At 40.6% G+C, this 12,488-nt stretch overlaps 1 protein-coding gene, 1 long non-coding RNA gene and 1 pseudogene across 5 annotated transcripts in view; 2 read left to right on the forward strand and 1 right to left on the reverse strand.

The window, feature by feature from the left end:
* Nucleotides 1-4,132, forward strand: part of PRRG1 (proline rich and Gla domain 1) — a 168,058-nt gene extending 163,926 nt beyond the window's left edge. For all 3 annotated transcript variants that reach the window (XM_021079580.1, XM_003360253.4, XM_021079579.1), the window contains exon 4: nucleotides 5-4,132. In XM_021079580.1, the coding sequence (XP_020935239.1) occupies nucleotides 5-490 (486 nt within the window). In that variant the 3' untranslated portion in view covers nucleotides 491-4,132. The remainder of the gene's footprint in view (nucleotides 1-4) is intronic.
* Nucleotides 1,070-8,122, reverse strand: LOC110257649. Of its 2 annotated transcripts, XR_002340536.1 has the most exons (3): nucleotides 7,532-8,122; nucleotides 7,288-7,400; nucleotides 1,070-6,370 (listed from the first exon to the last, which is right to left on the reverse strand). It is a non-coding gene; the product is annotated as an uncharacterized LOC110257649 (long non-coding RNA). The 2 variants fall into 2 exon arrangements; XR_002340535.1 differs by having other exon boundaries at nucleotides 1,070-7,400.
* LOC100521351 lies at nucleotides 10,018-11,123 on the forward strand (annotated as a pseudogene).

Genomic DNA, 12,488 nt, shown 5'->3' on the forward strand with positions numbered 1-12,488 from the left:
TCAGAAGGAGTTCTGGAGCACTTACACAAAAGCACAACAAGGAGAGAGCAACAGAGGAAGTGACTGGTTTCAGTTTTACCTTACCTTCCCATTGATCTTTGGCCTCTTCATTATCCTCCTTGTCATTTTCCTCATCTGGAGATGCTTCCTGAGAAACAAAACTCGCAGACAGACAGTGACTGAAGGCCATATTCCTTTCCCTCAGCACCTCAATATCATCACCCCGCCTCCCCCACCAGATGAAGTGTTTGATAGCAGCGGATTGTCACCAGGCTTTCTGGAATATGTAGTTGGGCGCTCCGATTCGGTCTCCACCCGCCTGTCCAACTGCGATCCCCCACCGACCTATGAGGAAGCCACTGGCCAGGTGAACCTGCGCAGGAGCGAAACAGAACCTCACTTAGACCCACCCCCGGAGTATGAGGACATCATCAACTCCAGCTCAGCCAGTGCCATCGCTATGGTGCCTGTGGTCACCACCATCAAATGAACCTGCACACTTCTTTTTACTAGAATCGTTTTTAAAATACTAATGCAAGAACTTTCTAGCACTTTACCACTACATACATGTGCATTTGACTTATTGGACTCTGACAGCATACCACTTCACGCCCTCTGATTTGATTTTCATTAGTTTTGTTTCCTGCTATTAAAATCGTTATCCATGCTCATTTTTGCTCAAGCAAGTATGTGGAGAGGGAAGAATACTCGTGGAGGTCTTCACGGGAGGAGATGTGTGTGTACATCAGCCCCGTACACGGGCAGCTGTTCTAAGAAGCCATTAACATCTGTCTAAACCACCTGTAAAGAGAACATTACTCACCCAAACTGGGGGGCGGGGGAAGGCACCCACAATCTGCGTAATAGATGGCCATGCTGTTGAATTTTCAGAGTAAGATGAACTGTGCCTGTTTTCAAATTCTTGCAGGCTCTTATTAACCTTTTTCTTCAACTACCTTAGAAGGGAAAAAAAAAAAAAACATACAGTCTTGATTTGAGGAATATCTCAGAAGGAAGGGCACCATCAATGATCCCGAGCTTAGAGAGGACAGCAAGAAACACACTGGTCCTTAGGGCCATTGGGCTGGTTTTGTAGGAGGGATTTTGTTGTTGCTGCTGCTGCTGCTGACTGGCTTCCCGGCAGAAATTAGACAGTATGTGTTTAATAGCTCTGAATGGCACATGCTATTTGTATTAACATCTTGGAGTGGATCTCCAGACGAAAGAATAACGTCTAAAGTAGCTATATGAATTAACAACAGCAAGAGATACGCGTTTCCCTTTTCCTTATTGGTGACAGTAATTTTTTTCCCTCATTTAATTGCCTTTTACTCCCTCTCCTACCACAGAATCTTCAAGCACCTAAGAATTTAGTAAAAATTGTGAAAATCCCTTTCTTACTGTTTTTGTGTAGAGTGAAGTCTTTGTCTCAAGACGATTAGAAGGCGAGTTTCCATTGAATTCAGAACTGTGATTTTGAGATTGTTCTCCAGTTGGTGGAGGAAGACTGCAGTCTGTGCTGTGCCAGGCGCACACAAAATCTAGTTATAGCCACACATAGATCTCACTGTCGCCGTTTCATTTTGTATTTTCATCAGATGTTTTTTGAACTGCAGGATTTTTACTTTTCCCTTGGAGCAAGGGAACAGCCTGTGAAGGGACTGCCAACATCAACTGGCTCAGAAAGGAAAAAAAGAAGTTATATATGCACTGATGGGAAATTCATTATATCATTCAGGGAAATGTCTGTGCCACTCCCAAGACTCCTTAAAATGATGAATCAGGCAGAAGGAATGCAGGTGTTTTTGAACCGTCACACCCTGCTGCCTCCATCTCCATCCACCCTGCCCCAGCCCTGCCCCAAACCCCAGGAAGGAGGCCTGCTGGGGAGGTCCCTGAACAAGCAGTCAGATGACCTGAATTCTAATCCCGCTCTGCCACGCACGGGCCAGGAGACCTTGGGAAAAACCCACCTCTGGCCCTCCAATCCGCACCCCCCGAGACGGCACGGCATCATCTGTGATTCTAATCCCACTCTGCCACGTACGTGCCAGGCGATCTTGGGAAAGACCCACCTCTGACCCCTCCATCCTCCCCACACGCCCCCGCTTGAGACAACACAGCAGCATCTGTCCTGCCTCTCCTGGGGCTTTAAAAGGACCTAAGGAGAGAGAGGGTGGGCGTGCATGTCCTTGCCATCTTAAGATGGGAAGAGCTATCGGGGTGTGAGGTCACAGCATTGTTCTTCTTGAGGGACAATTTTCTCTGTTGCCCTGAGGTTCATCTGAGTTTTCCCACAGTGAGAAAGACAGCAGATGGCGAACCTGTTCCTAATCTCCGACCGTGGGCCCTTCAACTCCTGCCACTCTCTGCGCTGCACCAAAGCTGTGCCCACTGAACGACGCCTGCCAACTCGGCACATGCTAAACAGGATTCAGCAAAATGCCAGAAAGGGAACTAAGATGTACAGTTAGTAGGTTTTATATCTTTCATGGACTAAAAATGAATACATCTTGAACCTAGTCTGAGCACAAATGACAATATTGTTTTGAAGTCGGCCATGAGTACATGGTGACCTCTAGCTTCTATTTAAAGCTGAAAGTGGGAGTGTCCGATCCGGTGATTTGTGTGCATGCATGTATGTATTTGAGTTGATTTTTAAAGGAAAGAATTAAGGCTCCTTTTTTGTAGACTTTTTTTGGCAATAATATCAGGCCTTAGATTATTTTCAAAGTATGGCCCATAAACCTCGGGGAGTCCTTGAGAACCTTTGAGGATCAAAACTATTTTCATAATAATATGAAGACATTATTGGTCTTTTCACTCTCTCCCAGAAAGTAATTAAACATGTAAAAGCCATCTTCCCATGAATTTTTGTCCTCTTTTAGAACGTATAGCTATTTTCTTTAAAATGTTATGTTAGCATGTACTGGACTTTTATCTTCTTAAATGAATAAATTCTTTCAAATTTTTCAGTTTTACTGTCTAATGTGGCAAATGCCATTAGATATAAACTCCATAAACAAAAACCCTTTGGGGTCCGGATCCCCACCAAATGTTCAGAGTAGAAAGGGGTCTGGAGACCAGAAGTTTGAGAATTAACAGGCACAGGCACAGGCGAAAGAGCAGGATTTTCTATTCCTCAGTTACGTATTCTGGCCATTTTAAATTCCCGATAATGGATTTAATGCTGTCTCATAGAGACGGCTGAATGTCAGTGTCAGAAGGAATGCTGCTCCTTGAAGCAAAAGCCAAATGTTTGTTTAAACTGACCACTGACTACAGCTTGTTAGGCTCCTGGTCGGAGTAGACGCTACTCCGCAGTGTCAACAGCGGTCATCAGCCGCGGGCCTGGCGGCAGGACACATGGGATAATGACAGGATAAGCACACTTTTTAAAAGAAAACAAGTACCTTCTTCAAGAAACATGCTCTTAGGTTAGTTCGTTTCATTTGATTTTTGGTTTGGGTTTTACCTTTTTAGAAACCCTTTTGCTACCCTGTCTGGTTTTATAAACTGAGTTTCTTAACATTTGTTACAATTCGAGGGGCTTATCTGGAATAATATATATTTTTTATGCTTTTGCCTTTCTTACCTGATTGATATTACATTCACCTTTGATCATTTTTAATAAAGGTTTATTTTTACAGATCTAGGTAGTACCTTTCTTACGCAGTAACTCAACTGAATCAACCCGTGCAGTCAAAGGAAAGGAGGCGCTGCCTGGTCCTCCAGTGGGACGGTTGCCAGGCCTCCGCAGTGCTCAGGTCTGGAATCCTAGAACTGGCACTTTTCTGCCTCCCTGCTTTGAGTGTCACAGTGAATTGTATCTCTGTTTAAAGTCAATTACATGATTTCTTTTCTTCCTCTTGACCAGGACAAATAAGGATGCTGTGTTTGATTCATTGTTAATGATGACTTCAAGATTGATGCGCTGATCTGATAACTGGGGAGGTAGCTTTAACTTGGTTCTGTGTAAATAGCATGTATTTTATTATAATATTTCACATTTTTAAACACTTGGTTTACATTAAATTATGGTATTTAACTATTTTTATGTTCATTCTAGGTAAGGTTTTTTTCTTATATTTCTGTGTTTTGGGTATGCTAAATAAAGCTATTTTTAAACCCACAAGATTTCTTTTGCCGTATATTATGGTTAGATGATAAACATGCTGCAGAAGCTCTTATGAGCTCTGATCTGTTTAACGTGATAAAATTATTACATTTCTTTTTTTCTTAGGAATTTAGGGAATGTGACTCTGTAAGGAAATCAAAAATGTCCGGGTGTTCTCAGCATAAGAAAGAACTATCTGTACTACTTGGGAATGAATGATGCTGGCATGACACAGATGGGGCACACTTGCTCCAAAGGGATAGCTTGAGCCCTCTGCTCTCATGTAGTTTGTCAATTATTGGGATAGTGTTGTCTGCAAATACAAAGGAACTTGGTTTTTCGTCCTTAGTGGAATAGCTTGCATTTGACATTTGAGACAATGAGACAGCAAAGCACAGGATGCAAACATTTGTGACCACGGGGCATCTTCCTAAATGCAGTTACCTCAAACACTAAAATCTGATGGGATGTGTCATTGACCAAGTGAATGCAAATATGAATTGATCTTTATAGAATAAAAAATTCAAACTATTTACTTCTATCCAAGGAAGAATTTTAAGTACAAATTATAAATCTAAGTATGCTTATAAATTGTGTAAGTTTTCAGAGTTCTCCAAAATGTCCAAAATTTAAAAATATATAGCAAATTGTAAAAATTACCTAACTTACAGCTTAATACATCTGCGAAGCACACCTAGATTAAGAAACTTCCAGCACCCCAGAAAGCTCCCCCTTCTTAAAGATATATTATTCTGTTTATCATAAAAGATCAAATTTTAAAATTTCATACTGGGCTGTGTCCATATGGACTTGCCCCTTTTCCCTTTTCAAATTCTTTGAAGTATTCCAAAAAAGTTCAAGCTACAAGTTCGAGACGCTCTTCCATCTCTTGGCCCTCCGTGAAATCACGTACTCATTCTATGCCTTTTCTAGGTACCTGAACCTCTTGGGGGCCAGAGTTATATTTAATCCATTTGACTCTCTTCCACAAATACATTCAGTACCTAAAAGTTAGGGGTTTTCTAATATTATAAATTAACCAAAAACATCAGTACCTTTCTGGCTGATGTCCTTAAATGCTTGTCTTTCTGCTGTAATTCTTATCACATGTCATTTCCTTAAACTTTGTATGATAACATTTTGTTCTCGGTAACTTTACTTTACTACCTTTTTAAAAGGTCAAAACCCACTATAATATAGTCCCACAGTCTTATCTAACCTTATTTCCCTCCATGGCTCTGATGATTGATACCTTGTGTTAGACCCTAATGGGATTAGAAAACAAAGGTGCCTGTAGCCCTCGTCCCTGGCCATTAGGCTGGAATAACCCTCTAATCTTCTAATTTAGTGTAACCTTAATTCCACCTCATCTCACAGAGATTCTTTTTGCCCAAAGTCCCATGGAAGTTATAATCAGTCATCTTTATCATGCAGTCCTGTATATCAGGCTGTGTTTTGACTTCTTTAAGTTTTTAGCAATGGAAACTAAGTTTCAGTTTTTTCATAGAACCTAATACATCAAGCAGATGAGACTACTGCAGTTGACTGTAGAAGTGGGAAGCTTAGAACCTCACCACCTGTGACCTTCCTCGTCAATCCCCTTTACTTCAGGTTAGTCCAAGCCCCCTCTGCAAACATTAGTATTGGATTAACCTAATTGGAAAGCCACTGTAATAGAACATCGATTGGTGTCCAGTTTCTAGTCCTACATCTTTCCACATTCACAAAAAAGCAATCTACAAGATCTCTTCCACTAACAGACTGCTCAGGATTCAAAATGTTCTTTCTGGTCCAGTTGTTCCTAACTCCCAAGTAGACTGCACTGGCCACCAACCTATACTATGTATTAAAATTTTGTCAGAAGAGAGAGCCATGTAATGTTAATAGTTCTGATCCCTTGTTTATATCACTTTCCATCATCACCACAGTCTTTGCCATGTTTTGAATACTCATTCCTTTTAGATTTGTGGAAATGATAGCTTTGTGATAGTCATACGCCATATTTTGAAATAAGCGTAGACTAATGTCAATGAAAATAGTATGGAATAGGGAATGCCAAAAGTATGTTCTCTCCCATAAAAGCAGCAAATAAACTGCCCAAAAGTGTAAGAATCAACTTCATTAGAACTCTGGAAACTACAGTTTATAGCAACCAATCAAGAATAAAACCTGTAACTCACCCTGCCCTTATTCACTGCTTCCCTTCTTGTTGGCATCATGGAAGACAACAGCTCACATTCCAGGTATAGATTTCTAGTACCAGAGAGAAAAATGAACCTTATTCTCAAAGAATTGAGGTTGGCTGTTTAGCCTCTATTTTGGCTCCCTGAAGTACTAGTTCAAAGGGTTTACTTTAGTTCACCTTACTAGGAACTCTCCCAAGTTGGAGGCAGCTATGGTTGGGGGAGGAGAGGCAATCAAAAATAATACTTAAAGGTAAAAGCATTTGTTACTCCCAACTGGACAAGGAAAAAGAGCTGGAATAAACAAAAGACAGACAAGCTTGGGTGGAAAGGCTAGGGAATGAAGAATACAAGGTATTTGAAAAGCTCCCACATGGTCTTGAGATAGAAGGCCAAGCACATATCCAAAGCTGGGCGCATGCTCTTAAAAAACTGAGGCTTTAAATTCTCGCCTTTGTCTTACATTCAGGTTCTCCATAAGCAAGAAGTGAAGGTTATGATAGAGTTGTATATTGTCTGGCTGGAACTTGAAAGTTTCCTCTAACACAAAGAGCCCATCTGCAAAAACTAGGACACATTTTGGGGGTGAGGGGCACATTCCAGGTATTTAAGGAACTGTGTTAAATCCCTAGCTAACCACTAGAGAAGAGAAATGAGACCAGTCACATCTAACAAAGAATACAAATTTTACAAAATGACCTAAAAATCTTACTAAAACAATTGGAACAAATAGTGAAAACAAACCCTAAGGAGGGGGAGGAATCTGATTCCCAGAGTTGCTATTCTTTAATATTTATAGCTCCACCTACTTCTTAGTATAGTACCCAGTCTGCACCACTTAGGAAGCCTGACCAGAGAACTCAGGCAACCATGAAGCCCATCCTACAGCTTCATGTGGGCAGGGAGCCAAGCCTACAGTCCAATGATCCAGCAGTTCTCAGCCAGCAACACACGACCCCAACCTCAGAGCTTAGGCAGTGGCCTTACCAAAAAAACAGACCTTGGTGGCAAACCCCACTAGCCCGCGGATGTTACCAGCAGACATGTTCATGAATCCAAAGTAAGGTGACTGGTGAAGAGCTGTCTCTGACAAAACAAACCTGTAAAATATGGAAGAGCAAACCACTTACACAAATGTGGAGATGCCAATGTAAGGAATCAAAGATCATTTTTAAAAAATGGGATAAATAGGAAACCACCAAAGGAAATTAATAAAGCTCAAATAACTGACCCTAAAGAAATAGAGATATAGAGTTCTCTTGTGGCACAGCAGGTTAAAGATCCAGCATTGTCAGTGCAGGGGCTTGGGTTGCTGCTCAGGTGCAAGTTCAGCCATTTGCCTACAAACTTCCACATGCTGTGGATGCAGCTGAAAAAAAAAAAAAAGACATAGAAATCTATCAACTGTCAAAGAATTCAGAAAATTTGTTTTAGGAATTTTAGTGAACCACAAGAACACAAAGACAACTCAGTGAAGTTAGAAAAACAATATAGGAACAGATATAAAAATTCAAAGAAATAATAACCATCAAAACTGAAAACAACCATAGAGCTAAGAAATATAAAAATATGAGTAAAATGAAGAAGTCAGCTGAGGGCTGCAAATGTAGATTCAACCAAACAGAAGAAGGAATCAGTGACCAATAAGATAAGACTATTGGAATTATCCAGTCAGAGGAGAAAAATAATAAAAAGAGTAAAGGAAGATGATGGAACACATGGGACACAATAAAAAGAAACAATATCTATATTATGAGAATTCCAGGAGAAAGAAAAACAGAAAGGGTATTTAAAGCAATAAATGGCTAAAAACTTTCAAACCAGGGGAGAAAAATGGACATCTGGATCCAGAAGTCTTTTTTTTTTTTTTTTTTTTTTTTTTTTTTTTTGTCTTTTTGCCTTTTCTAGGGCCACACCCACAGTATGTGGAAGTTTCCAGGCTAGGGGTCTAATCGGAGCTATAGCCACCGGCCTACACCACAGCCACAGCAACACGGGATCCGAGCCACGTCTGTGACCTACGCCACAGCTCATGGCAATGCCAGATCCCTAACCCACAGAGCAAGGCCAGGGATTGAACCCGCCACCTCATGGTTCCTAGTCAGATTCCTTAACCACTGTGCCACGATGGGAACTCCCAGATCCAGAAGTCTTAAAGGACCTCAAATTGCTTAAACTCAAATAGGGCTACACCAAAACACATTATAGTAATTGTCAAAAGTCAAACACAAAGACAGAATTTTGAAAGCAGCAAAAGAGAAGTTATATACAAGGGGACCCTCATAATACCATCAATGGATTTCTCAACATCAGCTTTTCAGGTCAGAACGGAATTGCTATCTTCAAATATGGAGAGGGGAAAAAAACTGTTAACCAGGATTTCAATACAGGGCAAAGCTGTCCAGAAACGAAGGAGGGATAAAGACTTTCTCAAACAAAATCTCAGGAAGTTCATCACCACTAGACTTGCTGTACCAGAAATGCTAAAGGGAATGCTTTGAGTAGAAATAAAAGGACAGTAATAAACATCATAAAGTTAGGGCAAAACTCACTGGTAATGGCAAATGCAGAGTCCACGTTAGATTTTATAATATGATCATGGAGGTACATGATTCACTTACGACAACAGATTAAAAGTTTAAAAAAATACAACCCAACAGCAAAAAAGCAATCAATCAATGGAAAAATGGGCAAAAGACCTGAATAGACATTACTCCAAAGAAGATATACAGATGGCCAGCAAACACATGAGACAATGCTCAACATCGCTGATTATAAGAGAAATGCAAATCAAAACTACCATGAGATACCACCTCACACCAGTCAGAATGGCCATCATGAATAAGTCCACAAATAACAAGTGCTGGAGGGGCTGTGGAGAAAAGGGAACCCTCCTGCACTGTTGGTGGGAATGTCAACTGGTACAGCCACTATGGAGAACACTTTGGAGATACCTTTTAAATCTATACATAGAACTTCCATATGACCCCACAATCCCACTCTTGGGCATCTATCCGGACAAAACTCTGCTTAAAAGAGACACATGCACCTGCAAGTTCATTGCAGCACTATTCACAATAGCCAGGACAGGGAAACAACCCAAATGTCCATCGACAGATGATTGGATTCGGAAGAGGTGGTATATATACACAATGGAATACGACTCAGCCATAAAAAAGAATGGCATAATGCCATTTGCAGCAACATGGATGGAACTAGAGAATCTCATACTGAGTGAAATGAGCCAGAAAGACAAAGACAAATACCATATGATATCACTTATAACTGGAATCTAATATCCAGCACAAATGAACCTTTCCACAGAAAAGAAAATCATGGACTTGGAGAAGAGACTTGTGGCTGCCTGATGGGAGGGGGAGGGAGTGGGAGGGATCAGGAGCTTGGGCTTCTCAGACATAACTTAGAATAGATTTACAAGGAGATCCTGCTGAGTAGCATTGAGAACTTTGTCTAGATACTCATGTTGCAACAGAAGAAAGGGTGGGGGAAAAATGTAATTGTAATGTGTACATGTAAGGATAACTTGATCCTGTTGCTGTACAGTGGGAAAATAAAAAAATTAAAAAAAAAGTTTAAAAAAATGTATGGAGTTCCTGCTAAGGTGCAGCAGATTAAGGATCCAGTACTGTCTCTACACTGGCTCAGCTTGCTGCTGAGGCACAGGTTTGATCCCTGCCCTTGCACAAGTGGGTTTCGGATCCAGCATTGACACAGCTGTGGCTCGGATTCCATCCTTGGCCCAGGACATTCCATATGCTACAGATGCGGCCAGGAGAAAAGCTAGTAAAAATTACCGTGACTAAAATAATCTGTTATTATGCAATATAAAAATATGTCAACTGTAATATCAATAATGGAAATGTGAGGGGAGGAAGAAGTAAAAGTATAAAGCTCAGAAATTCAGTTAAAGTTGTTACCAGTGTAAAATCGGCTCTTATAATTTTAAGCTATTTTATGTGAGCCCCCTGGTGACAAAAAGGGAAAAAATCTTTAGAATTAAAAAAAAAAAAAGATAAAGAATTCAAAGCATACACATAATAAAATCAACACAAAAAAGACAGCAGGAATAAGTCCTTACCTGTCAATAATTACTTCAAGGGTAAATTGGTTAAATTATCTAATCAAAATACACAGAATGATATGGTCAATTAATCTACGACAGAAGTGTCAAGAAAATATAATGCATGAGGTCCCTCCGTTTTGCAGTGGGTTAAGACTCTGACTGCACCATTTCCGGTAAACGGCCTGAGGTGACCTCTAAAAATGGTTCACTCTTCACTTGACCCAGAAAACCCCACAAAATCATGCAAAGCAAGAGGGTCAAATCTTCATATTCACTTTAACAACACTCAAGCCATTAAGGGAATGCATATTCGAAAAGCCACTAAATGTCTGAAGGATGTTGCTCTACAGAAGCAATGTGTGCCATTCCGTCGTTGCAATGGTAGAGGTGGTAGGTGTGCCCAGGCCAAACAGTGGGGCTGGACACAGGGTTAGTGGCCCAAAAAGAGTGCTGAATTTTTATTGCACCTGCTGAAAAATGCAGAGAGTAATGCTGAACTTAGGGGCTTAGATGTAGATTCTCTGATCATTGAGCACATCCAGGTGAGCAAAGCCCCCAAGATGCAGCGTAGGACTTAGAGACCTCATGGCTGGAGCAACCCTTACATGAGTTCTCCCTGCCACACTGAGATGATCCTTACTGAAAAAAGAGATTGTTCCTAAGCCAGAAGAGGAGGGTGAACAGAAGAAAGATATCCCAGAAGAAATTGAAGAAACAAAAACTTACGGCCCAGGAATAAATTTCACAAAAATAAATGAAAATAAAAGTAAACTAAGAAGAAAAAAAAGACTCTGACTGCAACTGGTTGGATTGCTGCAGAGGTGCAGGTTTTTTCCCCAGCCCAGTGCAGAGGGTTAATGTATCTGGTGTGGCCAGTTGCAGCACAGGTTGCAGCTAGGGTTAGGATTCAATCACTGACCTGGGAACTTCCATATGCTGTGGGTGTGGCCATAAAAAAAAAAAGAATATACAATGGAGAAAAGTCTGTTCCATAAGTGGTGCTGAAGAAACAGACAGCTACATGAAAACAATAAAATTAGAACATTCTCTAACACACACAAATAAACTCAAAATGAATGAAAGCCCTAAATATACGCCTGTATATTATGCAACTCTTAGAGGAAAACATAGGCAGAACGTTATTTGACATAAATGGCAACAATATCTTTTGGGGTCCATCCCCTAGAGTAATGGAAATAAAAATGAAAATAAACAAATGGGACCTAATTAAACTTGAAAACTGTTGCACAGCAAAGGAAACAGGAACAAACCAAAAAGATGACCCACAGAATGGGAGAAAATCTTCCCAAATGAAGCAACCAAAAAGGTATTTATCCCCAAAATATAAACAGGAAATACATTTCAATATTAAAATAAAACAAACAACCTGATCCAAAAATGGGCAAAAGATCTAAATAGACACTTCTCCAAAGGCAGACAGATGACCAAAAATAACATAGAAAGATGCTCAACATCACTAATTCCTGGAGAAATGCAAACTGAAATGATGAGCTATCACATCACACCAGTGAGGAAAAATTGCTGTCATCAAAACATCTACCAATGGAGTTCTTGTTCTGGCTCAGTGGTAGTGAACCCAACTAATATCCATAAGGACATGGGTTAAGGATCCAGCATTGCCTTGAGTTGTGGCATAGGTCGCAAACGCAGCTCAGGTCTGGTGTGGCTGTGGCATAAGCTGGTGGCTGCAGCTCTTATTCAGGCCCTAGCCTGGGAACTTCCATATGCCATGGGTGTGGCCCTAAAAAAGACAAATAATTAAGTTTACCAACAATAAATGCTGGAGAGGGTGTGGATAAAAACGAATTCTCTTGCACTGCTGGTGGGAATATTAATGGGTGAACCCACCTCAGAGAACAGTATAGAAGGTCCTTAAAAACCTAAAAATAGAACAACCACATGACCCTAGAATCTCCTGGGCATGTATCCAGAGAAAAGCGTCATTTAAAAAAACACATGATGCACCCCAGTGTTCACTGCAGCACTGTTTACAATCACCAAGACATGGAAGCAAACTGTCACAAAGGAATGGATCAAGAATCTGGGGTACATATATACAATGGAATAATACTCAGCCATAAAA

Source organism: Sus scrofa, chromosome X (genome assembly GCF_000003025.6).
Source record: "Sus scrofa isolate TJ Tabasco breed Duroc chromosome X, Sscrofa11.1, whole genome shotgun sequence".
Classification (NCBI taxonomy): domain Eukaryota; kingdom Metazoa; phylum Chordata; class Mammalia; order Artiodactyla; family Suidae; genus Sus; species Sus scrofa.